At 51.0% G+C, this 27,141-nt stretch overlaps 2 protein-coding genes across 2 annotated transcripts in view; both read right to left on the bottom strand.

The window, feature by feature from the left end:
* The window catches only part of LOC147084846 (uncharacterized), a 46,358-nt gene extending 41,753 nt beyond the window's left edge, over positions 1-4,605 (bottom strand). Inside the window, exons 1-2 of the mRNA XM_085979347.1 lie at positions 4,317-4,605; positions 1,125-2,617 (exon numbers count right to left, since the gene is read on the bottom strand). Coding sequence (XP_085835473.1) covers positions 1,125-2,617; positions 4,317-4,571 — 1,748 coding nt within the window. The 5' untranslated portion in view covers positions 4,572-4,605. The remainder of the gene's footprint in view (positions 1-1,124; positions 2,618-4,316) is intronic.
* Positions 4,606-10,914: 6,309 nt separating this feature from the next.
* The window catches only part of LOC147084844 (uncharacterized), a 71,993-nt gene continuing 55,766 nt past the window's right edge, over positions 10,915-27,141 (bottom strand). Inside the window, 4 exon segments of the mRNA XM_085979346.1 lie at positions 10,915-11,622; positions 11,625-13,206; positions 15,308-15,357; positions 25,872-26,136. Of these exon segments, the coding sequence (XP_085835472.1) occupies positions 11,441-11,622; positions 11,625-13,206; positions 15,308-15,357; positions 25,872-26,136 (2,079 nt within the window). The 3' untranslated portion in view covers positions 10,915-11,440.

Genomic DNA, 27,141 nt, shown 5'->3' with positions numbered 1-27,141 from the left:
CAGTTCTGGTCTCCATATCCGTCGGTTAGACCACGGAGCACTGTGCATAGTTCTGGTCTCCATATCCCTTGGTTAGACCACACTTGGAGCACTGTGCACAGTTCTGGTCTCCATATACCTTGGTTAGACCACACTTGGAGCAATGTGCACAGTTCTGGTCTCCATATACCTTGGTTTGACCACACTTGGAGCATTGTGCACAGTTCTGGTCTCCATATCCGTCGGTTAGACCACGGAGCACTGTGCACACTTCTGATCTCCATATCCCTTGGTTAGACCACACTTGGAGCACTGTGCACAGTTCTGGTCTCCATATACCTTGGTTAGACCACACTTGGAGCACTGTGCACAGTTCTGGTCTCCATATACCTTGTTTAGACCACACTTGGAGCACTGTGCACAGTTCTAGTCTCCATATCCCTCGGTTAGACCACACTTGGCGCACTGTGCACAGTTCTGGTCTCCATATACCTTGGTTAGACCACACTTGGAGCACTGTGCACAGTTCTGGTCTCCATATACCTTGGTTAGACCACACTTGAGCACTGTGCACAGTTCTGGTCTTCATATTATAAAAAGGATAGAGACACACTGGAGAAGGTGCAAAGAAGATTTACTAGGATGATCCCAGAACTGAGAGGTTACAACGATCAGGAAAGGATGAACAGGCTGGGGCGCTTTTTCCCTAGAAAAGAGAAGGCTGAGGGGTGACCTGATAAGAGGGCTTTAAGATTACGAAAGAGTTCAACAGGGTAGACGTAGAGAAGATGTTTCCACTTGTGGGGGAGACCAGAACTAGGGGCCATCAATAGAAGACAGTCACTAATAAATCCAATGGGGAATTCAGGAGAAACTTCTTTACCCAGAGAGTGGTGAGAATGTGGAACTCGCTACCACAGGGAGTGGTTGAGGCGAATAGTACCGATGCATTTAAGGGGAAGCTGGATAAACACACGAGGGAGAAAGGAATAGAAGGATTTGGTGAGATGAGGAGAGGCTGGTGTGGAGCATAAACACCGGCGCGGAGCGGTTGGGCCGGTTGGTCAGTCTCAGAGCTGCAAGTTCCACATAAAGTCACCAAGGTGGGTCCCAACCGTCGGCCGAGGCCCCAAAACGCCGCCGATCACTTCCCCAGGCGGTGGATGGCCTTGTTGTGCCGGCTGAAGCTGGAGGGCTGGCGGAATTCCTTGCCGCAGATCTGGCAGCGGTAAGGCTTCTCGCCGGTGTGGACGAACTCGTGCTGCCTCAAGCTGCTGCGTTTCCTGAATCCCTTGCCGCAGATCTTGCAGCGGTGGCGGGTCTCGCCGGTGTGGGTGTGGCGGTGCACGGCCAGGTTGGAGGTGCTGCCGAAGCGCTTGCCGCAGGTGCCACAGGGGTAGGGCTTCTCGCCAGTGTGGGTGTGGCGGTGCACGGCCAGGTTGGAGGTGCTGCCGAAGCGCTTGCCGCAGGTGCCGCAGGGGTAGGGCTTCTCGCCAGTGTGGGTGCGGCGGTGCACGGCCAGGTCGGAGGCCCCGCCGAAGCGCTTGCCGCAGGTGTCGCAGGGGTAGGGCTTCTCCTCGGTGTGGGCCCGGCGCTGGTGGGTGGCCAGGTTGGAGGTGCTGCTGAAGCGCTTGCCGCAGGTGCCGCAGGGGTAGGGCTTCTCGCCAGTGTGGGTGCGGCGGTGTGCGGCCAGTTGGGAGGCGCCGCGGAAGCGCTTGCCGCAGGTGCCGCAGGGGTAAGGCTTCTCGCCGGTGTGGATGCGGCGGTGCAAGGCCAGGTCGGTGGCGCAGATGAAGCGCTTGCCGCAGGTGTCGCAGGGGTAGGGCTTCTCGTCAGTGTGGGCCCGGCGCCGGTGGGTGGCCAGGTTGCAGGAGCGGCTGAAGCGCTTGCCGCAGGTGCCGCAGGGGTAGGGCTTCTCGCCAGTGTGGGTGCGGCGGTGCATGGCCAGGTCATTGGAGCAGCTGAAGCGCTTGCCGCAGGTGCCGCAGGGGAAAGGCTTCTCGCCGGTGTGGGTGCGGCGGTGCGCGGCCAGGCCGGAGGCGCAGCTGAATCGCTTGCCGCAGGTGTCGCAGGGGTAGGGCTTCTCCCCGGTGTGGGTGCGGTGGTGCACAGCCAGGCCAGAGGCGCAGCTGAAGCGCTTGCCGCAGGTGTCGCAGGGGTAGGGCTTCTCCCCGGTGTGGACGCGCCAGTGGACGCCCAGGTCGTACGGGAGGCCAAAGCCGCGGCCGCAGATGTCGCAGCGGAACGGCCAGTCCCCCGTGTGGCGGGGCCGGTGCTTGAGCAGGTCAGAGGCACGGGCGAACCGCTTGCCGCAGTCCGCGCACTCCACCGGCTCCTTCTCCCGGTGCATCGACTGGTGCTCCTCCAGCCCGCCGAAACAGTCAAAGGTCTTCCCGCACAGGGAGCAGATGAAGCTCTTCCGGACGCCCGGGGACTCCTTCAGACCGTCGTCCTCCTCCTCCTCCACCTCCTCCTCCTCTTCTTCTTCCTCTTCTTCCTCCTCCTCCTCCTCTTCTTCCTCTTCCTCCTCCTCCGCCTCTGAGCAGCTCGCGCCAATCCCATTCCGGGAGCTCTCCGGCGACTCGAGGACGTTCTCCTCCGGTGCTAGGGAAACCTCCATCGGAGCTGTCTGTCTCTCCTAGAGAGAATGAACAGATAGTCATGTGGAGAGACTGCAGAAGCAAGGGTTGTTCTCCTTGGAGCAGAGAAGGTTAAGGGGAGATTGACCAGAATGGTACCAGGGATAAGGGACTTCAGTGATGTGGAGAGACTGGAGAAGCTGGGATTGTTCTCCTTAGCGCAGAGAAGGTTAAGTGGAGATTGACCAGAATGGTACTAGGAAGCAGGGGGGGGGGGGTTAGGGGGGAGGAAGGAATAGAAAGAACACCCTGTACTTTTGTAAGAGGCAGAAAAGGTAAAATGTTGCAAATGGGAATGGCAAAAATGATACTGCATGAAAAATGGGTGCCAAATAACTGCCCGAATCCAAGAGGTTAAAGCTTAAAACTAAAGGCTTTTATTTAGTAAGAACATGGCATCAAGTTAACACAGGGCAACCATCATTCATCACCGACCCAGCCCTTATGAGTAAGACCCAGCCCTTATAAGTAAGACTCACACCAATCCAGAGGATCCAGAGGGGCGGGGCTAGGGAGGAGCATTAGTGGTTACACCTGTAGAACATTCCAGACATTAACAAGTACAACAACAGACAATACAAATGCCAGAACACAGAGTTATTTCATCACATTGGCCCAGAAATTGGTGTCGGGGGCTTCCCGCGGGTGCAAGCCCCCGACCTACACTTACATAGCGCGCCGACTGTTGAAGCCTGGCCCACAGTGGATTTCCTGTCAGTGGCCTGCTTCAGCTCCCGGCGCGCTGTGCTTGCGTGATCCAGCGGCGTAGTTATTTCAATGAGCCGGCTGGGATCACGTGAGCACTGGGCAGCCAATGGGAGGTTGCAAAAGTTCATTCATGAGTTTGATAGTAAGAACTGTCAAATTCATGAAAACTCAGGGTGCCCAAAACACTACTTAAACTTCAAATAAAAGTTAAAAAAACATCCCACTAAATAAATGAACTATTAATAACTGTAAAAAACTATTTTAAACAATTATTCAAATTTTTGAAAAAAATAATTTTTTAACAAATCGGGTCTAAAAATACACTTACCTTACTGTAAATTCTTTAAAGATAATAAACCTGTGGAAACAATTTCTAAATTTAATTAATAGACCACTTACCTTTTAAAACTAAGTACTTACGTCTGCTTTTTTCACGCGTAAAAAGCGGAGGCCTTTACACACGGGCAACTCTTTAAAAAAAAAAGGAATTTCAGCGCGCACGCGCTGCCTGAAACGTCGCCCGCGTTCCGCCTCTTAACCCCTTGGTTCAGAGGACAGGAAATGCCGGTTTCCCGCGCATGCACTAAACCGGCACTTCCATCGGGCCGACGCGCGAGTACCCCGTCCGTACTCACACGTTGGGACCCGAATTACTGGGCCGTTATCTGAAATTGTTAAAACCCAATGTTGAGTCCTAACTCCCCCCCCCCCCCGGTCCCCCGTCTCTGCACCTGCTCAATATCCGTTACATCTCCAGCTTTTTCCAGTTCTGATGAAGGGTCCCAGACCTGAAACGTTGGCTCTGTTTCTCTCTCCACGGATGATGCCTGGCCTGCTGAGTATTTCCAGCATTTTCTGTTATTTCAGCTGCTAAATTGAGCAGGTTAATTGGAATTTTTTTTTTTTTTAAAGCCCCCAGGCTTCCCTCACTCCGCTTATTACTCCCCCAAACCCCAGGATTCACTCCCTCTTCCCCACTCACTCACTCACCAGGCCCTGGACCTCCTCCTCTTCCTCCTCCAGGCAGAAGGAGCCGCTCAAAATGGCGGCCGCGCCGTCCCGCCGCAAAAGACTACAACCCCCGGCGTGCCACGTGGCGGCCGGCGCAGGCGCAGACGCGGCTTGCCCGGGTGAGTGGGCGGGGTTGGCGACCGAGCGCGCTGATTGGCCGCCGGCGGATCCGTAGGAGAGACGCCCACTGCGTGGGACGCACGGCTGGTTGGGGGCGGGGCCACAATGAAGCATGCGCAGTATCTCTTCCTACTGTCGGATTAAAAGGAGGCGGGGCCAGGTGCGAGCATGCAGTGTCTCTCCAGCCAGCCGAAAGAAAAAGGGCGGGGCCATTGTACACCACGCGCAGTGTCTTCCCAGCCCCAATGAAAGGAGCGGGGCCATGTTCGAGCATGCGCAGTGTCGCTTCAACCCCCAGCCCCAATGAAAGGGGCGGGGCCATGTCGTAACATGCGCAGTGTCTCGCTTTTCCTGCCGTTGACGACAGCTTCGCCGGCGGGGCATGATGGGGAATGTACCCTCACCGGAGGGGGACGGCACGGCCGCCATTTTGAGCGGCTGTTTCTGCCTGGAGGAAGGAGGTCCAGGGCCTGGTGATTGGGGGTTAGTGGGGAAGAGGGAGTGAATCCTGGGGTTTTGGGGCAGTAATAAGGGGGGTGAGGGGAGTGATTAGAAAAAAAATTCCAATTTAGCTGCTGAATTTATCACCTTGGCTGTGTGTGGGATCTTGCTGTGTGCAAATTGGCTTTCTCCCCGCCTCCCACCCCCTTTTTCCCTACCTCATCGCACCTTTCCAAAAAAAAGCGCCCCCTGGGCCGTAAAGCGTTCCCCGAGGCCGCGCCAAATGCCAGTCTCTTGAGTTGTCAACGGAATTTGACAGTCGGTTATTTTGCCATTGCGCTCCAGGTGACCCCTGGCATTTGGCATTGCGCTCCAGATGACCCCTGGCATTTGCCATTGCACTCCAGATGACCTTCCCCCCCCGCACCCGCATTTGACATTACGGCTCTTCGAGTACATGCCTTTTGAAAGTTCCTACGGATTCTGCTTCCACTGCCCTTACAGGCGGTGCGGTCCAGATTACAACAACCCTCTGGTTCTTTTGCCAATTATTTAAAATCTGTGTCCTCTGGTTCCCAACCCATAAGCCAGAGCAGACAGTTTCTCCCTACTTGCTCTATCAAAACCGCTGATAATTTTGAACACCTCTATTAAATCTCCTCTTAACCTTCTCTGCTCTAAGGAGAACAATCCCAGCTTCTCCAGTCTCTCCACATCACTGAAGTCCCTCATCCCTGGTCCCATTCTGGTCAACCTCCCCTTAACCTTCTCTGCTCTAAAGAGAACAACCCCAGCTTCTCCAGTCTCTCCACATCACTGAAGTCCCTCATCCCTGGTCCCATTCTGGTCAATCTCCCATTAACCTTCTCTGCTCTAAGGAGAACAATCCCAGCTTCTCCAATCTCTCCACATCACTGAAGTCCCTCATCCCTATTACCATTCTGGTCAGTCTCCCCTTAACCTTCTCTGCTCTAAGGAGAACAACCCCAGCTTCTCCAGTCTCTCCACATCACTGACGTCCCTCATCCCTGTACATTCTAGTCAATCTCTCCTTAACCATCTCTGCTCTAAGGAGAACAATCCCAGCTTTTCCAGTCTCTCCACATCACTGAAGTCCCTCATCACTGGTACCATTCTGGTCAATCTCCCCTTAACCTTCTCTGCTCCAAGGAGAACAACCCCAACTTCTCCAGTCTCTCCACATGACTATCTGTTCATTCTCTCTAGGAGGGACGGACAGCCCGGATGGAGGATTCCCAAGCACCGGAGGAGAAGGTCCTTGAGTCGCTGGAGACCTCCCGGAATGGGATTGGCACGGGTTGCTCCGAGGAGAAGGAGGAGGACGGTCAGAAGGAGTACCCGGGCATCCGGAAGAGCTTCATCTGCTCCCAGTGCGGGAGGACCTTTGACTGTTTCGGCGGGCTGGAAGAGCACCAGTCGATCCATCGGGAGAAGGAGCCGGTGGAGTGCGCGGACTGCGGCAAGTGGTTCGCTCGCGCCTCCGACCTGCTCAAGCACCGGTGCGCGCACACCGGCGAGAAACCCTTCGCCTGCGAGGTCGGCGGCGCGACGCCGTGTCCTCCCACCGGCGCTCCCACACCGGTGAGACGCCCTACCCATGCGAGGTCTGCGGGCAGGCCTTCCGGCACCGGGCCAGCCTGGCCGCCCACGGCGAGAAGCCGTACCCGTGCGCCCGCTGCGGCAAGCGCTTCACCGACCTCACCGGCGCCACGCCGTGACCCATGCCCGCCTACGACAGCGTGCCACCAAACCACGCGGTGGGAAGTGAGCCACTGGATTTGGCCGCCACGCATCAACAATGGGACCATCGTCAGAACATAAGACCATCAGAATTAGGAGCAGGAGTCAGCCATTCGGCCCCTCGAGCCTGCTCCGCCATTCAATAAGATCATGGCTGATCTTTGACCTCAACTCCACTTTCCCCGCCCGATCCCCATATCCCTCGATTCCCCGAGTCTCCAAAAATCTATCGATCGCAGCCTTGAATATACTCAATGACTGAGCCTCCACAGCCCTCTGGGGTAGAGAATTCCAAAGATTCACCACCCTCTGAGTGAAGAAATTCCTCCTCATCTCTGTCCTCAATGGCCGACCCCTTATCCTGAGACTGTGACCCCTGGTTCGAGACTTTTCAGCCAGGGGGGAAACAGCCTCTCAGCATCTACCCTGTCAATCCCCCTCAGAATCTCAGACCTTTCAATGAGATCACCTCTCATTCTTCTAAACTCCAGAGAGTACAGGCCCAATCTACTCAATTAGTCTTGGTGCTATTACACGGGAGTCTATACCACAGAAACAGACCATTCAGCCCAACTGGTCCGTGTCGGTGTGTCTGCTCCACACCAGCCTCCTCCCACCCCTCTTCATCTCACCCCGTCAACACCAGCCTCCTCCCACCCCTCTTCATCTCACCCCATCAACACCAGCCTCCTCCCACCCCTCTTCATCTCACCCCGTCAACACCAGCCTCCTCCCACCCCTCTTCATCTCACTCCATCACCATATCCTTCTATTCCTTTCTCCCTCCTGTGTTTATCCAGCTTCCCCTTAAAAGCATCTGTGCTCTTCGCCTCAACCACTCCCTGTGGTAGCGAGTTCCACATTCTCACCACTCTCTGGGTAAAGAAGTTTCTCCTGAATTCCCGATTGGATTTATTAATGACTATCTTATATTGATGGGCCCCAGATTTGAGGCGCTCGCCCCCTCCCTATCTCTGTAACCTCCTCCAGCCCTACAATTCTCATCCTCCTGTTGAAATCCTGCCATGGCCCTCGCCCTTCCCTATCTCTGTAACCTCCGCCAGCCCCCATAATTCTCATCCTCCTGTTCAAACCCCTCCATGGCCCTCGCTCCCTCCCTATCTCTGTAACCTCCTCCAGCCCTACAATTCTCATCCTCCTCTTCAAATCCCTCCATTGCCTTCGTCCCCCTCCCGATCTCTGTAACCTCCTCCAGCCCTACAATTCTCATCCTGCTGTTGAAAACCCTCCATGGCCCTCGGCACCCTCCCTATCTCTGTAACCTCCTCCAGCCCTACAATTCTCATCCTCCTGTTCAAATCTCTCCATGGTCTTCGTCCCCTCCCTATCTCTGTAATCTCCTCTAACCCCTACAATTCTCATCCTCCTGTTCAAATCCCTCCATGGCCCTCACCCTCACTATATCTGTAACCTCCTCCAGCTCTACAATTCTCATCCTCCTGTTCAAATCCCTCCATGGCCTTCGCCCCCTCCCTATCTCTGTAACCTCCTCCAGTCCTACAACCCTCCGAGATCTCTGCGGTCCTCCAATTATGCCCTCTTGAGCATCCCCGATTTCCATTGCTCCACCATTGGCGGCCGTGCCTTCAGCTGCCTGGGGCCCTGAGCTCTGGAATTCCCTCCCTAATCCTCTCCGCCTCTCTCCCCTCCTTTAAGACGCTCCTTAAAACTGACCTCTTTGACCCAGCTTTTGGTCAACTGCCCTAATATCTCCTTATGTGGCTCGGTGTCAAATTTTGTCTGACTTGCGCTCCCGTGAAGCGCCTTGGGACGTTTTACTATGTGAAAGGCGCGGGATAAATGCGAGTTGTTACTGGCAAGGGTATTGAGGGCTACGGAACCAAGGCGGGGAGATGCAGATCAGCCATGATCTAATGGAATGGCGGAACAGATTGTGCAGGAGTTTGACGGGAGGAACAGGGAAAGACAAGTCCCGCTGGCCCGGGATTGGTGATGAGGGGAGTCAACCAACTTAAAATTGGTACTGATAACCGGGGAGAGTTGTTGGCGCTTGGAATGTTTTGCCAATAGCTTGGTGGGTGCCAATGGTGGAGCGATGAAAATCGGGGATACGCAAGAGGCCGGATTGTACACAGTGCCTGTTGGAGATTGTGCTGCACATCTTTCTGTTGCCTGGGGCCCTGAGCTCTGGAATTCCCTCCCTAAACCTCTCCGCCTCTCTTTCCCAATTTAAGACGCTCCTTAAAACCGACCTCTTTGACCCAGCTTTTGGTCGTCGGTCCCAGTATCTCCTTATGTGGATCGGTGTCAATTTTAAAGAAAAAAGACTTGCATTTCTGTTGCGCCTTTCACCACCTCAGGTCGTCGCAAAGGCGCTTCACAGCCAATGAAGTACTTTTTTTGAAGTGTGGTCACTGTTGTAATGTAGGAAACGCAGCAGCCAATTTGCGCACAGCAAGCTCCCACAAACGGCAATGTGATGATGACCAGGTAATCTGTTTTTTTGTTATGTTGATTGAGGGATTAAATATTGAACCAGGACACCGGGGATAACTCCCCTGCTCTTCTTCGAAATAGTGGCCGTGGGATCTTTTATGTCCACCCGAAAGACATAGAAATTAGGAGCAGGAGTCGGCCATTCGGCCCCTCGAGCCTGCTCCGCCATTTAATGCGAGCATGGCTGATCATCCAAATTCAGTACCCGGTCCCTGCTTTCTCCCCATATCCCTTGATCCTTTTAGCCTTAAGAAATATATCCAACTCCTTCTTGAATATATTTAATGAATTGGCCTCCACTGCCTTCTGTGGTAGAGAATTCCACAGGTTCACCACTCTCTGGGTGAAGAAATTCCTCCTCATCTTTTTCCTTATGCAATAACATTTCATTTTGTTTCATCAAACTTGGTCTACAAGAGTTTTCTCTACATTGTAGTTCCTGCGCCTAAGTCCAGAGTATAGAATCTAAGGGGCGAGTGGGTCGAACCACTCAAGGTTTACTGTGCAAGAGAGAGAGAGAGGCCTCGAGAGAGAGAGAGAAACCTCAGGGAAACCTCTCGAGGAAAACCCCCTACAGTCGCTCCTGTGAAGACCCTTGTGATGCTTTACTACATTACAGGCACGGGATAAATGCAGGTTGTTGTTACAATTCTAGAACGCCAGCGGGCCACTATATCGAAACACAGCAGGTGTCCTGGGGCCCAATATTTATCCCTCAACCAACATCACTAAACACAGACGATCTGGTCGTTATCACATTGCTGTTTGTGGGAGCTTGCGCAAATTGGCTGCCGCTTTTCCTATATTACAACAGTGACCACACGTCAAAAAAGTACTTCATTGGCTGGGAAGAGCTTTGGGACGTCCCGAGGTCGCGCAAGGTGCTACATAAATGCAAATCTTTCTTTTCTAAAATCTCACCGTTTAAAACCCAATCTCCATGTTCCTAATTAATAAGACCTAAACTTAACTTTCATTCCTACATCTATACTCTTATCAAATTCAGAAGCAGAGCAGTTATGTTAAACTTGTAGAGAACCCTTGGTTAGACCACACTTGGAGCACTGTGCACAGTTCCAGTCTCCATATCCCTTGGTTAGACCACACTTGGAGCACTGTGCACAGTTCTAGTCTCCATATCCCTCGGTTAGACCACACTTGGAGCACTGTGCACAGTTCTGGTCTCCATATACCTTGGTTTGACCACACTTGGAGCACTGTGCACAGTTCTGGTCTCCATATCCCTTAGTTAGACCACACTTGGAGCACTGTGCACAGTTCTGGTCTCCATATACCTTGGTTAGACCACACTTGGAGCACTGTGCACAGTTCTGGTCTCCATATACCTTGGTTTGACCACACTTGGAGCACTGTGCACAGTTCTAGTCTTCATATACCTTGTTTAGACCACACTTGGAGCACTGTGCACAGTTCTAGTCTCCATATCCCTCGGTTAGACCACACTTGGCGCACTGTGCACAGTTCTGGTCTCCATATACCTTGGTTAGACCACACTTGGAGCACTGTGCACAGTTCTGGTCTCCATATACCTTGGTTAGACCACACTTGGAGCACTGTGCACAGTTCTGGTCTCCATATCCCTCGGTTAGACCACACTTGGCGCACTGTGCACAGTTCTGGTCTCCATATACCTTGGTTAGACCACACTTGGAGCACTGTGCACAGTTCTGGTCTCCATATCCCTTGGTTAGACCACACTTGAGCACTGTGCACAGTTCTGGTCTTCATATTATAAAAAGGATAGAGACACACTGGAGAAGGTGCAAAGAAGATTTACTAGGATGATCCCAGAACTGAGAGGTTACAACGATCAGGAAAGGATGAACAGGCTGGGGCGCTTTTTCCCTAGAAAAGAGAAGGCTGAGGGGTGACCTGATCGAGGTCTTTAAGAATATGAAGGGGTTCGATCGGGTAGACGTAGAGAAGATGTTTCCACTTGTGGGGGAGACCAGAACTAGGGGCCATCAATAGAAGACAGTCACTAATAAATCCAATGGGGAATTCAGGAGAAACGTCTTTCCCCAGAGAGTGGTGAGAATATGGAACTCGCTACCACAGGGAGTGGTTGAGGCGAATAGTATAGAAGCATTTAAGGGGAGGCTGGATAAACACACGAGGGAGAAAGGAATAGAAGGATTTGGTGAGATGAGGAGAGGCTGGTGTGGAGCATAAACACCGGCGCGGAGCGGTTGGGCCGGTTGGTCAGTCTCAGAGCTGCAAGTTCCACGTAAAGTCACCAAGGCGGGTCCCAACCGTCGGCCAAGGCCCCAAAACGCCGCCGATCACTTCCCCAGGCAGTGGATGGCCTTGTTGTGCCGGCTGAAGCTGGAGGGCTGGCGGAATTCCTTGCCGCAGATCTGGCAGCGGTAAGGCTTCTCGCCGGTGTGGACGAACTCGTGCTGCCTCAAGCTGCAGCGTTTCCTGAATCCCTTGCCGCAGATCTGGCAGCGGTGGCGGGTCTCGCGGTGTGGGTGCGGCGGTGCACGGCCAGGTTGGAGGTGCTGGCGAAGCGCTTGCCGCAGGTGCCGCAGGGGTAGGGCTTCTCACCAGTGTGGGTGCGGCGGTGCACGGCCAGGTCTGAGGCGCCGCCGAAACGCTTGCCGCAGGTGTCGCAGGGGTAGGGCTTCTCCCCGGTGTGGGCCCGGCACCGGTGGGTGGCCAGGTTGGAGGTGCTGCTGAAGCGCTTGCCGCAGGTACCGCAGGAGTAGGGCTTCTCACCAGTGTGGGTGCGGCGGTGCACGGCCAGGTCGGAGGCGCCACCGAAGCGCTTGCCGCAGGTGTCGCAGGGGTAAGGCTTCTCGCCGGTGTGGGCCCGGCACCGGTGGGTGGCCAGGTTGGAGGTGCTGCTGAAGCGCTTGCCGCAGGTGCCGCAGGAGTAGGGCTTCTCGCCAGTGTGGGTGCGGCGGTGCACGGCCAGCTCGGAGGTGCAGAAGAAGCGCTTGCCGCAGGTGTCGCAGGGGTAGGGCTTCTCCCCGGTGTGGGCCCGGCGCCGGTGCACGGCCAGGTCGGAGGCGCTCCTGAAGCGCTTGCCGCAGGTGCCGCAGGGGTAGGGCTTCTCGCCAGTGTGGGTGCGGCGGTGCGCGGCCAGGTCGGAGGCGCCGCGGAAGTGCTTGCCGCAGGTGTCGCAGGGGTGAGGCTTCTCGCCGGTGTGGATGCGACGGTGCAAGGCCAGGTCGGAGGCGCAGAAGAAGCGCTTGCCGCAGGTGTCGCAGGGGTAGGGCTTCTCCCCGGTGTGGGCCCGGCGCCGGTGGGTGGCCAGGTTGCAGGAGCGGCTGAAGCGCTTGCCGCAGGTGCCGCAGGGGTAGGGCTTCTCGCCAGTGTGGGTGCGGCGGTGTATGGCCATGTCGTTGGAGCGGCCGAAGCGCTTGCCACAGGTGTCGCAGGGGTAGGGCTTCTCCCCGGTGTGGGTGCGGCGGTGCACGGCCAGGCTGGAGGCGCAGCTGAAGCACTTGCCGCAGGTGTCGCAGGGGTAGGGCTTCTCCCCGGTGTGGGTGCGGCGGTGCACGGCCAGGCCGGAGGTGCAGCTGAAGCGCCTGCCGCAGGTGTCACAGGGGTAGGGCTTCTCCCCGGTGTGGACGCGCCAGTGGACGCCCAGGTCGTACGGGATGCCAAAGCCGAGGCCGCAGACGTCGCAGCGGAACGGCCAGTCCCCCGTGTGGCGAAGCCGGTGCTCGAGCAGGTCGGAGGCACGGGCGAACCGCTTGCCGCAGTCCGCGCACTCCACCGGCTCCTTCTCCCGGTGCATCGACTGGTGCTCCTCCAGCCCGCCGAAACAGTCAAAGGTCTTCCCGCACAGGGAGCAGATGAAGCTCTTCCCGACGCCCGGGGACTCCTTCAGACCATCCTCCTCCTCCTCCTCTTCTTCTTCCTCCTCTTCCTCCTCCTCCTCCTCTTCCTCTTCCTCCTCCTCCTCCTTCTCTTCTTCCTCTTCCTCCTTTTCCTCCTCCTCTGAGCAGCTCGCGCCAATCCCATTCCGGAAGCTCTCCGGCGACTCGAGGACGTTCTCCTCCGGTGCTCGGGAATCCTCCATCGGAGCTGTCTGTCTCTCCTAGAGAGAATGAACAGATAGTCATGTGGAGAGACTGGAGAAGCTGGGATTGTTCTCCTTGGAGCAGAGAAGGTTAGGGGGGGATTGACCAGAATGGTACCAGGGATGAGGGACTTCAATGATGTGGAGAGACTGGAGAAGCTGGGGTTGTTCTCCTTAGAGCAGAGAAGGTTAAGGGGAGATTGACCAGAATGGTACCAGGGATGAGGGACTTCAGTGATGTGGAGAGACTGGAGAAGCTGGGATTGTTCTCCTTAGCACAGAGAAGGTTAAGGGGAGATTGACCAGAATTGCACCAGGGATGAGGGACTTCAGTGATGTGGAGAGACTGGAGAAGCTGGGATTGTTCTCGTTGGAGCAGAGAAGGTTAAGGGGAGATTGACCAGAATGGTACCAGGGATGAGAGTCTTCAGTGATGTGGAGAGACTGGAGAAGCTGGGGTTGTTCTCCTTGGAGCAGAGAAGGTTAGGGGGGGATTGACCAGAATGGTACCAGGGATGAGGGACTTCAATGATGTGGAGACTGGAGAAGCTGGGGTTGTTCTCCTTAGAGCAGAGAAGGTTAAGGGGAGATTGACCAGAATGGTACCAGGGATGAGGGACTTCAGTGATGTGGAGAGACTGGAGAAGCTGGGATTGTTCTCCTTAGCGCAGAGAAGGTTAAGGGGAGATTGACCAGAATGGCACCAGGGATGAGGGACTTCAGTGATGTGGAGAGACTGGAGAAGCTGGGATTGTTCTCGTTGGAGCAGAGAAGGTTAAGGGGAGATTGACCAGAATGGTACCAGGGATGAGAGTCTTCAGTGATGTGGAGAGACTGGAGAAGCTGGGGTTGTTCTCCTTGGAGCAGAGAAGGTTAAGGGGAGATTGACCAGAATGGCACCAGGGATGAGGGACTTCAGTGATGTGGAGAGACTGGAGAAGCTGGGATTGTTCTCCTTAGAGCAGAGAAGGATAAGGGGTGATTGACCAGAATGGTACCAGGGATGAGGGACTTCAGTGATGTGGAGAGACTGGAGAAGCTAGGATTGTTCTCCTTGGAGCAGAGAAGGTTAAGGGGGAGATTGACCAGAATGATACCAGGGATGAGGGACTTCAGTGATGTGGAGAGACTGGAGAAGCTGGGGTTGTTCTCCTTAGAGCAGAGAAGGTTAAGTGGAGATTGACCAGTATGGTACCAGGGAGGGGGAGGGGGTTAGGAGGGGAGGAAGGAATAGAAAGAACACCCTGTACTTTTGTAAGAGGCAGGAAAGATAAAATGTTGCAAATGGGAATGGCAAAAATCATACTGCATGAAAAATGGGTGCCAAATAACTGCCTGAATCCAAGAGGTTAAAGCTTAAAACTAAAGGCTTTTATTAAGTAAGAACATGGCATCAAGTTAACACAGGGCAACCATCATTCATCACCGACCCAGCCCTTATGAGTAAGACCCAGCTCTTATAAGTAAGACTCACACCAATCCGGAGGATCCAGAGGGTCGGGGCTAGGGAGGAGCATTAGTGGTTACACCTGTAGAACATTCCAGACATTAACAAGTACAACAACAGACAATCCAAATGCCAGAACACAGTTATTTCATCACATTGGCCCAGAAATTGGTGTCGGGGGCTTCCCGCGGGTGCAAGCCCCCGACCTACACTTACATAGCGCGCCGACTGTTGAAGCCTGGCCCGCAGTGGATTTCCTGTCAGTGGCCTGCTTCAGCTCCCGGCGCGCTGTGCTTGCGTGATCCAGCGGCGTAGTTAGTTCGATGAGCTGGCTGGGATCACGTGAGCACTGGGCAGCCAATGGGAGGTTGCAAAAGTTCATTCATGAGTTTGATAGTAAGAACTGTCAAACTCATGAAAACTCAGGGCGCCCAAAACACTACTTAAACTTCAAATAAAAGTTTTAAAAAATCCCACTAAATAAATGAACTATTAATAACTGTAAAAAAACTATTTTAAACAATTATTCACATTTTTGAAAACAATAATTTTTTCACAAATCGGGTCTAAAAATACTTACCTTACTGTAAATTCTTTAAAAATAATAAACCTGTGGAAACAATTTCTAAATTTAATTAATAGACCACTTACCTTTTAAAACTAAGTACTTACGTCTGCTTTTTTCCCGCGTAAAAAGCGGAGGCCTTTACACACGGGCAACTCTTTAAAAAAAAAAGGAATTTCAGCGCGCACGCGCTGCCTGAAACGTCGCCCGCGTTCCGCCTCTTAACCCCTTGGTTCAGAGGACAGGAAATGCCGGTTTCCCGCGCATGCTGAAAACCGGCACTTCCATCGGGCCCACGCGTGAGTACCCCGTCCGTACTCGGGCATATCAACTGGCAAAAAAAAGCACCAGACCGGAAGATTGGGGGCAGTACAGGATACAGCAAAAGAGGACAAAGGGATTAATCAGGAAGGGGAAAATAGAATACGAAAGTAAACTTGCAGCAAACATAAAGACAGACTGCAAAAGCTTTTATCGGTATATCAGGAGGAAAAGACTGGTAAAATCCCAAGTCGGTCCCTTGCAGTCCGATTCGGGAGAATATATAATGGAGAATAAGGAAATGGCAGACCAATTAAACTCATACTTTGGTTCTGTATTCACAAAGGAGGACACAAATAACCTCCCAGGAATATCGGCAAACATAGGGACTAATGAGAGGGAGGAGCTGACAGAAATTAGTATCTCTAGGGATATGGTGTTGGGTAAGTTGAGGGGACTGAAGGCCGACAAATCCCCGGGGCCTGATAAACTACATCCTAGGGTACTTAAGGAGGTGGCCCTGGAGATAGCAGATGCTCTAAGGATCATCTTCCGGAACTCCATTGACTCGGGAACAGTACCCGTGGATTGGAGGGTAGCTAATGTTACCCCAATATTTAAAAAGGGGGGTAGAGAGAAAGCAGGGAATTATAGACCAGTAAGCCTTACATCGGTTGTGGGCAAAATGCTAGAGTCCATTATTAAGGATAAAATAGCGGAGCACTTGACAAATGGGGAAAGGATCGGACAGAGTCAACATGGATTTACAAAGGGTAAATCGTGTTTGACTAATCTGCTGGAATTTTTTGAGGAAGTAACTGGTAAAATAGATGGGGGAGAGCCAGTGGATGTGGTGTACCTTGACTTCCAGAAAGCCTTCGATAAGGTTCCACACAAAAGATTATCATGCAAAATTAAGGCTCATGGGATTGGGGGCAAAGTATTAACGTGGATAGAGAACTGGCTGGCGGATAGAAAACAGAGAGTTGGAATAAACGGCTCGTTTTCGGAGTGGCAGGCAGTGACCAGCGGGGTGCCGCAAGGATCTGTCCTGGGACCCCAGCTGTTCACAATATATATAAATGATCTGGATCAGGGAATTGGATGCAATATTTCCAAATTCGCTGACGACACTAAACTAGGAGGAGGGGTGGGCTCTGATGAGGATGTCAGGAGGCTACAGTGCGATTTGGACAGGTTGGGGGAATGGGCGGATACGTGGCAGATGCACTATAATGTGGATAAATGCGAGGTTATCCACTTTGGGGGTAAAAACAGGAGGGTAGATTATTATCTAAATGGCAATAGATTGGGAGATGGGGAAGTGCAGAGGGACCTGGGTGTTCTTGTGCACCAGTCACTGAAGGAGAGCATGCAGGTGCAGCAGGCGATTAAGAAGGCAAATGGTATGTTGGCCTTCATATCAAGGGGGTTCGAGTATAGGAATAGGGATACCTTACTACAGCTGTACAAGGTGCTGGTGAGACCGCATCTGGAGTATTGTGTACAGTTTTGGTCGCCCCATCTGCGGAAGGATGTTCTTGCCATGGAAAGAGTGCAACGGCGATTCACCAGGCTGATACCTGGAATGGCGGGAATGACCTACGAGGAGAGATTGAATAGTTTGGGCTTGTACTCACTGGAGTTTAGAAGATTGAGAGGGGATCTCATCGAAACATATAAAATTATGGCAGGCCTGGACAGGCTGAATTCAGAGAGAATGTTTCCAATGGCAGGGGAGCACAGAACCAGGGGCCACAGTCTAAAAATAGCGGGCAAATCATTTAAAACAGAGATGAGGAAGAATTTCTTCACTCAAAGAGTGGTGAGCCTGTGGAATTCCCTGCCACAGAGGGCTGTGAAGGCTAATTCAATAAATATTTTCAAGAGAGAATTGGATATATTTCTGAAGGCTAAGGGGATTAAGGGTTACGGAGAAAAGGCGGGGACGGGGTACTGAACTGGTAAGATCAGCTAAGATCTCAGATGAAGATCAGCCATGATCTCATTGAATGGCGGAGCAGGCTCGAAGGGCCGAATGGCCTACTCCTGTTCCTATCTCTATGTTTCTATGTTTACTCACGCGTTGGGACCCGAATTACTGGGCCATTATCTGAAATTGTTAAAACTCAATGTTGAGGCCGGCAGGCTGCAAAGTGAGTTTAACAATTGCAGATAATGATCCCTGCCCCCATTTTTCATGCAGTATGATTTTTGCCATTCCCATTTGCAACATTTTATCTTTAAGTCTGTGGTTTATAGTTTTTAAGGTCTCTGTGGTGTAGCGGGGACAGTTTGTAAACCAGGGCCCTTAAATATATCATTTAACTGTAGTGAAATTGGTGGGATTAATTTAATTTTAATTAATTAGTTAAAGGGTAAGTCATGGCAGGACAGCCCAGTCCCGTAGTGTGCTCCTCCTGCTCTATGTGGGAAATCAGGGACGCTTCCTACATCCCTGACGACCATGTGTGCGGGAAGTGTGTCCAGCTGCAGCTACTGACAGACCGCATTGCGGCACTGGAGCTGCGGATGGATTCATTTTGGAGCATTCGCGATGCTGAGGACGTCGTGAATATCACATTTAGCGAGTTGGTCACACCGCAGGTAAAGGGTGTACAGGCAGGAAGGGAATGGGTGACCAGCAGGCAGAGTAAGAGGCGCAGGCAGGTTGTGCAGGAATCCCCTACGGCCATCCCCCTCTCCAACAGATATACCACTTTGAATACTGTTGGAGGGGATGACTCATCAGGGGAAGGCAGCAGCAGCCAACTTCCTGGCACCATGGGTGGCTCTGCTGCACAGAATGGGAGGAAAAAGAGTGGAAGAGCTATAGTGATAGGGGACTCAATTGTAAGGGGAATAGATAGGCGTTTTTGCGGCCGCAATCGAGACTCCAGGATGGTGTGTTGCCTCCCTGGTGGAAGGGTCAAGGACGTCTCGGAGCGGCTGCAGAACATTTTGGAGGGGGAGGGCGAACAGCCAGTTGTCGTGGTGCACATGGGCACCAACGATATAGGTAAAAAACGGGATGAGGTCCTAAAAGCAGAATATAGGGAGTTAGGATGTAAATTAAAAAATAGGACCTCAAAGGTAGTAATCTCAGGATTGCTACAAGTGCCACGTGCTAGTCAGAGTAGAAATAGGAGGATATTTCAAATGGATACGTGGCTAGAGGAATGGTGCAAGGAGGAGGGATTCAAATTCCTTGGACATTGGAACCGGTTCTGGGAGAGGTGGGACCAGTACAAACGGGACGGTTTGCACCTGGGCAGGGCCGGGACCGATGTCCTAGTGGGAGTGTTTGCTAGTGCTGTTCGGGGGGGTTTAAACTAAAATGGCAGGGGGTTGGGAACCTGAGCAGGGAGACAGAGGAAAGGAAAACAGGGATAAAAGCAAAAGATAGGAAGGAGAAAAACAAAAGTGGCAGTCAGAGAAATCAATGGTTTAAATCAAACGTGGCCACAGTAAATAATAATTCTAATAGGTCTAAGAGCATTAAAAAAACAAGCCTGAAGGCTTTGTGTCTTAATGCGAGGAGCATTTGTAATAAGGTGGATGAATTGGCTGCGCAAATAGAGGTAAACGGATATGATTTGGTTGGGATTACGGAAACGTAGCTCAAGGATGGCCAAGACTGGGAACTCAACATCCAGGGGTATTCGATATTCAGGAAAGATAGGCAAAAAGGAAAGGGAGGTGGGGTAGCATTACTGGTTAAAGAAGGGATTCATACAATTGTAATGAAGGATATTAGCTCTGATGATGTGGAATCTGTATGGGTAGAATTGAGAAATACTAAGGGGAAAAAAACATTAGTGGGAGTGGTATATAGACCTCCAAACAGTAAGGCGGAGGTTGGGGATGGCATTAAAAGGGAAATTAAAGAAGTGTGCAATAAGGGCATAGCAGTCATCATGGGTGACTTTAATCTACATATAGATTGGGCCAACCAAATTAGTAACAATACTGTGGAGGAGGAATTCCTGGAGTGTTTATGGGATGGTTTCCTGGACCAATATGTCGAGGAACCAACCAGAGATCAGGCCATCTTAGACTGGGTATTATGTAACGAGAAAGGATTAATTAGCAATCTTGTTGTACGAGGCCCCCTGGGTCGAAGCGATCATAATATGATCGAATTCTTCATTAAGATGGAGAATGAAGTAGTTGACTCAAGAGACATAAGAACATAAGAAATAGGAGGAGTAGGCCAATCGGCCCCTCGAGCCTGCTCCGCCATTCAATAAGATCATGGCTGATCTGATCCTAACTGCCAATCTACTATCACAGAACCATCTCCTGAATCTAACAGAATTAGACACACGAAATAGGAGCAGGATCAGGCTACACAGCCCCTGGGCCCGCTCCGCTACCCACAGGGCCATGTCCGATCCGAACCTAGACTCATGTCCAAATTCCTGCCCGCTCCCCGTAACCCTTAATTCCCTTTACTTCTAGGAAACTGTCTATTTCTGTTTTAAATTTATGTAATGATGTAGCTTCTACAGCTTTTTGGGGCAGCATATTCCATGGACCTACCACCCTCTGAGTGAAGTAGTTCCTCCTCATCTCAGTTTTGAAAGAGCAGCCCCTTATTCTAAGACTATGCCCCCTAGCTCTAGTTTCACCCATCATCGGGAACATCCTCCCCGCATCCACCCGATCCAACCCCTTCACAATCTTATATGTTTCAATAAGATCGCCTCTCATTCTTCTGAACTCCAATGAGTAGAGTCCCAATCTACTCAACCTCTCCTCATATGTCCATCCCCTCATCCCCGGGATTAACCGAGTGAACCTTCTTTGTACTGACTCGAGAGCAAGTATGTCTTTTCTTAAGTATGGACACCAAAACTGTATGCAGTGTTCCAGGTGCGGTCTCACCAATACCTTGTACAACTGAAGCAATACCTCCCTATTTTTATATTCTATCCCCCTAGCAATGAAAGCCAACATTCCATTGGCCTTCTTAATCACTTGCTGCACCTGCATACTAACTGTGCTGCCTCTCCCTCTAACTTAACCTCACTGTATGTATTTAACTTACTTATATATGTATAACCTACCTGTTGGGGCCGTTGCCCCTTTAACTTACCTTTTAGGGCCATTGCCCCTTTAAGACGCGCCTTAGCGTGCTGACGTCATGTCACGTACAACGTAGCGTGCTGACGTCACGGCACGTACGACGCGACGTGCGTGAGGCGGCTGCCGGCCCGACTCGGCCTTCCAGAAAGGCTGCCGGCACAGCCCGGCCTAGCGTCTTCGGCCGCATCTACCAGCCGCCGGGAGCGACGCGATCTTCCGCTCCCGCGGCAAGCATCGGCTCAGCCTGGCCTCCCGCTCCCGACTTCGGCCTCCACGGCCAGAAACGCGACCACGCGCATCACGTGGCGCCCCAAGCGCGGACAACGCTACCGAGCGTGATGAGGTCATCACGCTCCCCACAGGACTGCTACGTAGTCCTCGTGGAGTCCTCGCTGGGACACAGACCTACACCACGGTGCTCCTACAGCAGCACAGGCTCCGGGCAGTTGTATTGTCCCCATGCTTGAGTCTTGGAAATTGTTTGTCTGTAAGTATTTTAGAATGCTATGGATGATTAATGTGCACTGTATGTTGTAGAAAATGTTTAGTTGTAACTTTTCTCTGTCTAGCTGATTAACTAGTAGCTGTATTTTCATACACTATGTACAGGGCTAATTTAAAGAGAATGCCTCCCAGTTTACTAAATGTACTATGTTGCTCAGGCGTACCTAAATCTGTGTATACATATCAGTTATGCGCCTGTATACTAATGTGTGCTTCCATTTCTGTGTTGTATTTCAGTTTTACAATTAGAATCGTTCAGTAAAGCGTTACAAGAAAAGTCAAGCCTTGTGATTTTATTGGAAGATATCGAGTTGTTCGCTATCTGTCTAGCTCTGCATAGAAGCGCGTTGCGAGGGCAGAACAAACCCAATCTACTCAACCTCTCCTCATATGTCCATCCCCTCATCCCCGGGATTAACCGAGTGAACCTTCTTTGTACTGACTCGAGAGCAAGTATGTCTTTTCTTAAGTATGGACACCAAAACTGTATGCAGTGTTCCAGGTGCGGTCTCACCAATACCTTGTACAACTGAAGCAATACCTCCCTATTTTTATATTCTATCCCCCTAGCAATGAAAGCCAACATTCCATTGGCCTTCTTAATCACTTGCTGCACCTGCATACTAACCTTTTGAGTTTCGTGCACCAGGACCCCCAGATCCCTTTGTACTTCAGTACTTTCCAGTTTCTTGCCATTAAGATAATAACTTGCTCTACGATTTTTCCTGCCAAAGTGCATAACCTCACACTTTCCAGTATTGTATTCCATCTGCCAAATCTCTGCCCACTTACTTAGCCTGTCTATGTCCCCTTGCAGGTTTTTTATGTCCTCCTCGCTCACTACTTTCCCTCCCATCTTAGTATCATCTGCAAACTTTGATATGTTACACTCGGTCCCGTCCTCCAAATCGTTAATATAGATAGTAAAGAGTTGGGGACCCAGCACTGACCCCTGCGGAACACCACGAGTTACTGATTGCCAGTCTGAGAATGAACCATTTATCCCAACTCTCTGCCTTCTGTTAGATAGCCAATCCTCTATCCATGCCAGAATATTACCCCCAATCCCGTGATTTTTTATCTTAAGCAATAATCTTTTGTGTGGCACCTTGTCAAATGCCTTTTGGAAGTCTAAATACACTACGTCCACTGGTTCCCCTTTATCCACCCTATATGTTACTTCCTCAAAGAACTCCAGCAAATTTGTCAAACATGACTTCCCCTTCATAAAACCATGCTGACTTTGTCCTATTAAATTATGATTATCCAAATGTCCTGTTACTGTCTCCTTAATAATGGACTCCAAAATTTTACCTACCACAGATGTTAGGCTAACCGGTCTATAGTTTCCAGCCTTCTGTCCAGTGCCCTTTTTAAATAAGGGTGTTACATTAGCAGTTTTCCAGTCTGCCGGGACCGTTGCTGAGTCCAGGGAGTTTTGGAAAATTACCAATGCATCCACAATCCCTACCGCCACTTCCCTCAAGACCCTAGGATGAAAGCCATCAGGTCCAGGTGATTTATCCGCCTTGAGTCCCATTATTTTACCTAGTACCACTTCCTTAGTGATTTTGATCGTGTTTAGCTCCTCCCCCCCCCGTTTGTCCAGTGTTGGGATATTCTTAGTGTCCTCTACTGTAAAGACTGATACAAAATATTCATTCAGTGTTTTTGCCATCGCCATATTTCCCACCATTAATTTCCCGGTCTCATCCTCTAAGGGACCAACATTTACTTTAGCCACCCTTTTTCTTTTTATATAACGATAAAAACTCTTACTATCTGTTTTTATATTTTTTGCTAATTTACTTTCATAATCTATCTTCCCTTTCTTAATCAATCTTTTTGTTATTTTTTGCTGTCTTTTAAAGTTTTCCCAATCCTCTATCCTCCCACTAGATTTGGCTACCTTATGTGCCCTTGTTTTTAGTCGAATACTATCCTTAATTTCTTTACTTAGCCACGGATGGCTGTCTTTTCTTTTACACCCTTTTCTTCTCAGTGGAATATATATTTTTTGGAAGTTGTAAAATAACTCCTTAAATGTACACCACTGATCATGTATCGTCTTACCCTTTAATCTATTTTCCCAATCCACTCTACTCAATTCCACTCTCATACCTTCATAGTCTCCTTTATTCAAGCTTAGCACGCTTGTTTGAGATCCAACCTTCTCACCCTCTAATTGAATATGGAATTCAACCATGTTATGGTCACTCATTCCAAGGGGATCCTTTACTAGGACATTTTTAATTAATCCTGTCTCGTTACACAAGGGTCCTCAATTTAAATAAAGGAAACTACGATGGTCTGAGGAGCGAGTTGGGTAGGATTGATTGGGGAATGGCACTCAAAGGGTTGACAGTGGATAGGCAATGGCAAACATTCAAAGACCGAATGGATGAACTACAGAATTTGTTCATCCCAGTTTGGCATAAAAATAAAACAAAAAAGGTGACCCAACCGTGGCTAACAAGGGAAATTAGGGATAGCATAAGGTCCAAGGAGAGGGCATATAAATTGGCCAGAAAAAGCAATAATCCTGAGGATTGGGAGCAATTTAGGATTCAACAAAGGAGGACAAAGGGATTAATTAAGAAAGGGAAAATAGAATATGAGAGTAAGCTTGCAGGGAACATAAAAACTGACTGTAAAAGCTTTTATAGATATGTGAAGAGAAAAAGATTGGTGAAGTCAAGCGTAGGTCCCTTGCAGTCAGAATCGGGGGAATTTATAATGGGGAACAAAGAAATGGCAGACCAACTAAATACATATTTTGGTTCTGTCTTCACAAAGGACACAAATAACCTCCCAGAGATGCCGGGGAACATAGGGTCTGATGAAAGGGTGGAACTGAAAGAAATCAGTATTTGTAGGGAAATGGTGTTAGGAAAATTGATGGGACTGAAGGCCGATAAATCCCCAGGGCCTGATAATCTACATCCCAGGGTACTTAAGGAAGTGGCCCGAGAAATAGTAGATGCATTGCTGGTCATCTTCCAGAACTCGATAGACTCTGGAACAGTACCCATGGATTGGAGGGTAGCTAATGTTACCCCACTATTCAAAAAAGGTGGTAGAGAAAAGGCGGGGAATTATAGACCGCTAAGCTTGACATCGGTAGTGGGGAAAATGCTAGAGTCCATTATAAAAGATGTAATAGCAGAGCACTTGGAAAGCAGTGACTGGATCGGACAAAGTCAACATGGATTTACAAAAGGTAAATCATGCTTGACTAATCTACTGGAATTTTTTGAGGATGTAACTGGTAAAATAGATAAGGGAGAACCAGTGGATGTGGTGTATTTGGACTTTCAGAAGGCTTTCGATAAGGTCCCGCATAAGAGATTAGCATGCAAAATTAAGGCACATGGGATTGGGGGCAAGGTATTGACTTGGATAGAGAACTGGTTGGCGGACAGAAAGCAAAGAGTTGGAATAAACGGGTCGTTTTCCGAGTGGCAGGCAGTGACTAGTGGTGTACTGCAAGGATCGGTCCTAGGACCCCAGCTGTTCACAATATATATTAATGATCTGGACGAGGGAATTGGATGTAATATCTCCAAATTTGCAAACGACACAAAGCTGGGTTGGAGGATATGCTGTGAGGAGGATGTCGTGAAACTCCAGTACGATTTGGACAGGTTGGGTGATTGGGCAGAAACATGGCAAATGCACTATAATGTGGATAAATGTGAGGTTATCCACTTTGGTGGCAAAAACAGGAAGGCAGATTATTATTTGAATGGCAATAGATTGGGAGAAGGGGAAGTGCAAAGAGACCTGGGTGTTCTTGTGCACCAGTCGCTGAAGGTAAGCATGCAGGTGCAGTAGACGGTTAAGAAGGCAAATGGTGTGTTGGCCTTCGTAGCAAGAGGGTTCGAGTACAAGAACAAGGATGTCTTGCTGCAGTTGTACAGGGCCTTGGTGAGACCACACCTTGAGTATTGTGTGCAGTTTTGGTCGCCTTACCTGAGGAAAGACGTTCTTGCCATGGAAGGAGTGCAGCGAAGATTCACCAGGCTGATACCTGGGATGGCATATGAGGAGAGATTGTGTCGATTGGGCTTATACTCACTGGAGTTCAGAAGATTGAGAGGGGATCTCATCGAAACCTATAAAATTCTGTCAGGCCTGGACAGACTAGATGCAGGAAGGATGTTTCTGATGGCCGGGGAGTCCAGAACCAGGGGTCACAGTCTAAGGATAAGGGGTAAGCCATTTAGGACTGAAATGAGGAGGAATTTCTTCACCCAGAGAGTGGTGAACCTGTGGAATTCTCTGCCACAGAGGGCGGTGGAGGCCAGTTCATTAAGTATATTCAAGAAAGAGTTGGATATATTTCTTCAGGCTAAAAGGATCAAGGGATATGGGGAGAAGGCAGGGACAGGGTACTGAATTTGGATGATCAGCCATGATCGCATTGAATGGCGGAGCAGGCTCGAGGGGCCGAATGGCCTACTCCTGCTCCTATCTTCGATGTTTCTATCTTTCCTGCCTCTTACAAAAGTACAGGGTGTTCTTTCTATTCCTTCCTCCCCTCCTAACTTCCCCCCCTGTCTCTGCACCTGCTTAATATCTGTTACATCTCCGGCTTTTTCCAGTTCTGATGAAGGGTCCCAGACCTGAAACGTTGACTCTGTTTCTCTCTCCACGGATGCTGCCTAGCCTGCTGAGTATTTCCAGCATTTTCTGTTATTTCAGCTGCTAAATTGAGCAGGTAAATTGGAATTTTTTTTTAAAGCCCCCAGGCTTCCCTCACTCCGCTTATTACTCCCCCAAACCCCAGGATTCACTCCCTCTTCCCCACTCACTCACCAGGCCCTGGACTTCCTCCTCCAGGCAGAAGGAGCCGCTCAAAATGGCGGCCGCGCCGTCCCGCCGCAAAAGACAACAACCCCCGGCGTGCCCCGCGGCGGCCGGCGCAGGCGCGGCTCGCCCGGGTGAGTGGGCGGGGTTGGCGACCGAGCGCCCGCTGATTGACCGCCGGCGGCTCCGTGGGGGAGACACGCCCACTGGGTGGGACGCACGACTGGGGGGGCGTGGCCATTAAGCATGCGCAGTATCTCTTCCTGCTGTCGGATCAAAAGGAGGCGGGGCCAGGTGCGAGCATGCGCAGTGCGTCTCCAGCCAGCAGCAAGAAAAAGGGAGGGGCCATTGTAGAGCATGCGCACTGTCTCTTCCCAGCCCCAATGAAAGGGGCGGGGCCATGTCGGAGCATGCGCAGTGTCTCGCTTTCCCCGCCGTTGACTAGAGCTCCGCCGGTGGAGCATGATGGGGAGTGTACCCTCCCCGGAGCGGGACGGCGCGGCCGCCATTTTGAGCGGCTGTTTCTGCCTCAAGGAAGAAGAGGAGGAAGTCCAGGGCCTGGTGAGTGGAGCCTGGTGATTGGGAGTTAGTGGGGAAGAGGGAGTGAATCCTGGGGTTTTGGGGCGGTAATGGGGGGGTGAGGGGAGTGATTTGAAAAAAAATTCCAATTTAGCTGCTGAATTTATCACCTTGGCTGTGTGCGGGATCTTGCGGTGCTTAAATTGGCATTCCCCCCCCCACCCGCCCCCTTTTTCCCTACCTCATCGCACCTTTCCAAAAATAAGCGCTCCCTGGGCCGTGAAGCGTTCCCCGAGGCCGCGCCACATGCCAGTCTCTTGAGTTGTCAACGGAATTTGACAGTCGGTTATTTTGCCATTGCGCTCCAGATGACCCCTCGCATTTGCTATTGCGCTCCAGATGACCCCTGGCATTTGCCATTGCACTCCAGATGACCTTCCCCCGCCACCCCGCCCCGCCCCCCGGCATTTGATATTACGCCTCTTCTCGAGTACATGCATTTTGAAAGTTCCTACGGAATCTGCTTCCACTGCCCTGTCAGGCAGTGCGGTCCAGATGACAACAACCCTCTGGTTCTTTTGCCAATTATTTAAAATCTGTGTCCTCTGATTGCCAACCCATATGCCAGAGCAGTTTCTCCCTACTTGCTCTATCAAAACCGCTGATAATTTTGAACACCTCTATTAAATCTCCCCTTAACCTTCTCTGCTCTAAGGAGAAGAATCCCAGCTTCTCCAGTCTCTCCACATCACTGAAGTCC

This window comes from Somniosus microcephalus, unplaced genomic scaffold, assembly GCF_052327205.1.
Source record: "Somniosus microcephalus isolate GS21.2 unplaced genomic scaffold, FLI_Smic_1.0 unresolved_chr9, whole genome shotgun sequence".
Classification (NCBI taxonomy): domain Eukaryota; kingdom Metazoa; phylum Chordata; class Chondrichthyes; order Squaliformes; family Somniosidae; genus Somniosus; species Somniosus microcephalus.
The sequence above is the reverse complement of the archived record's forward strand: the minus strand, read 5'-3'. Positions and strand labels throughout refer to the sequence as shown.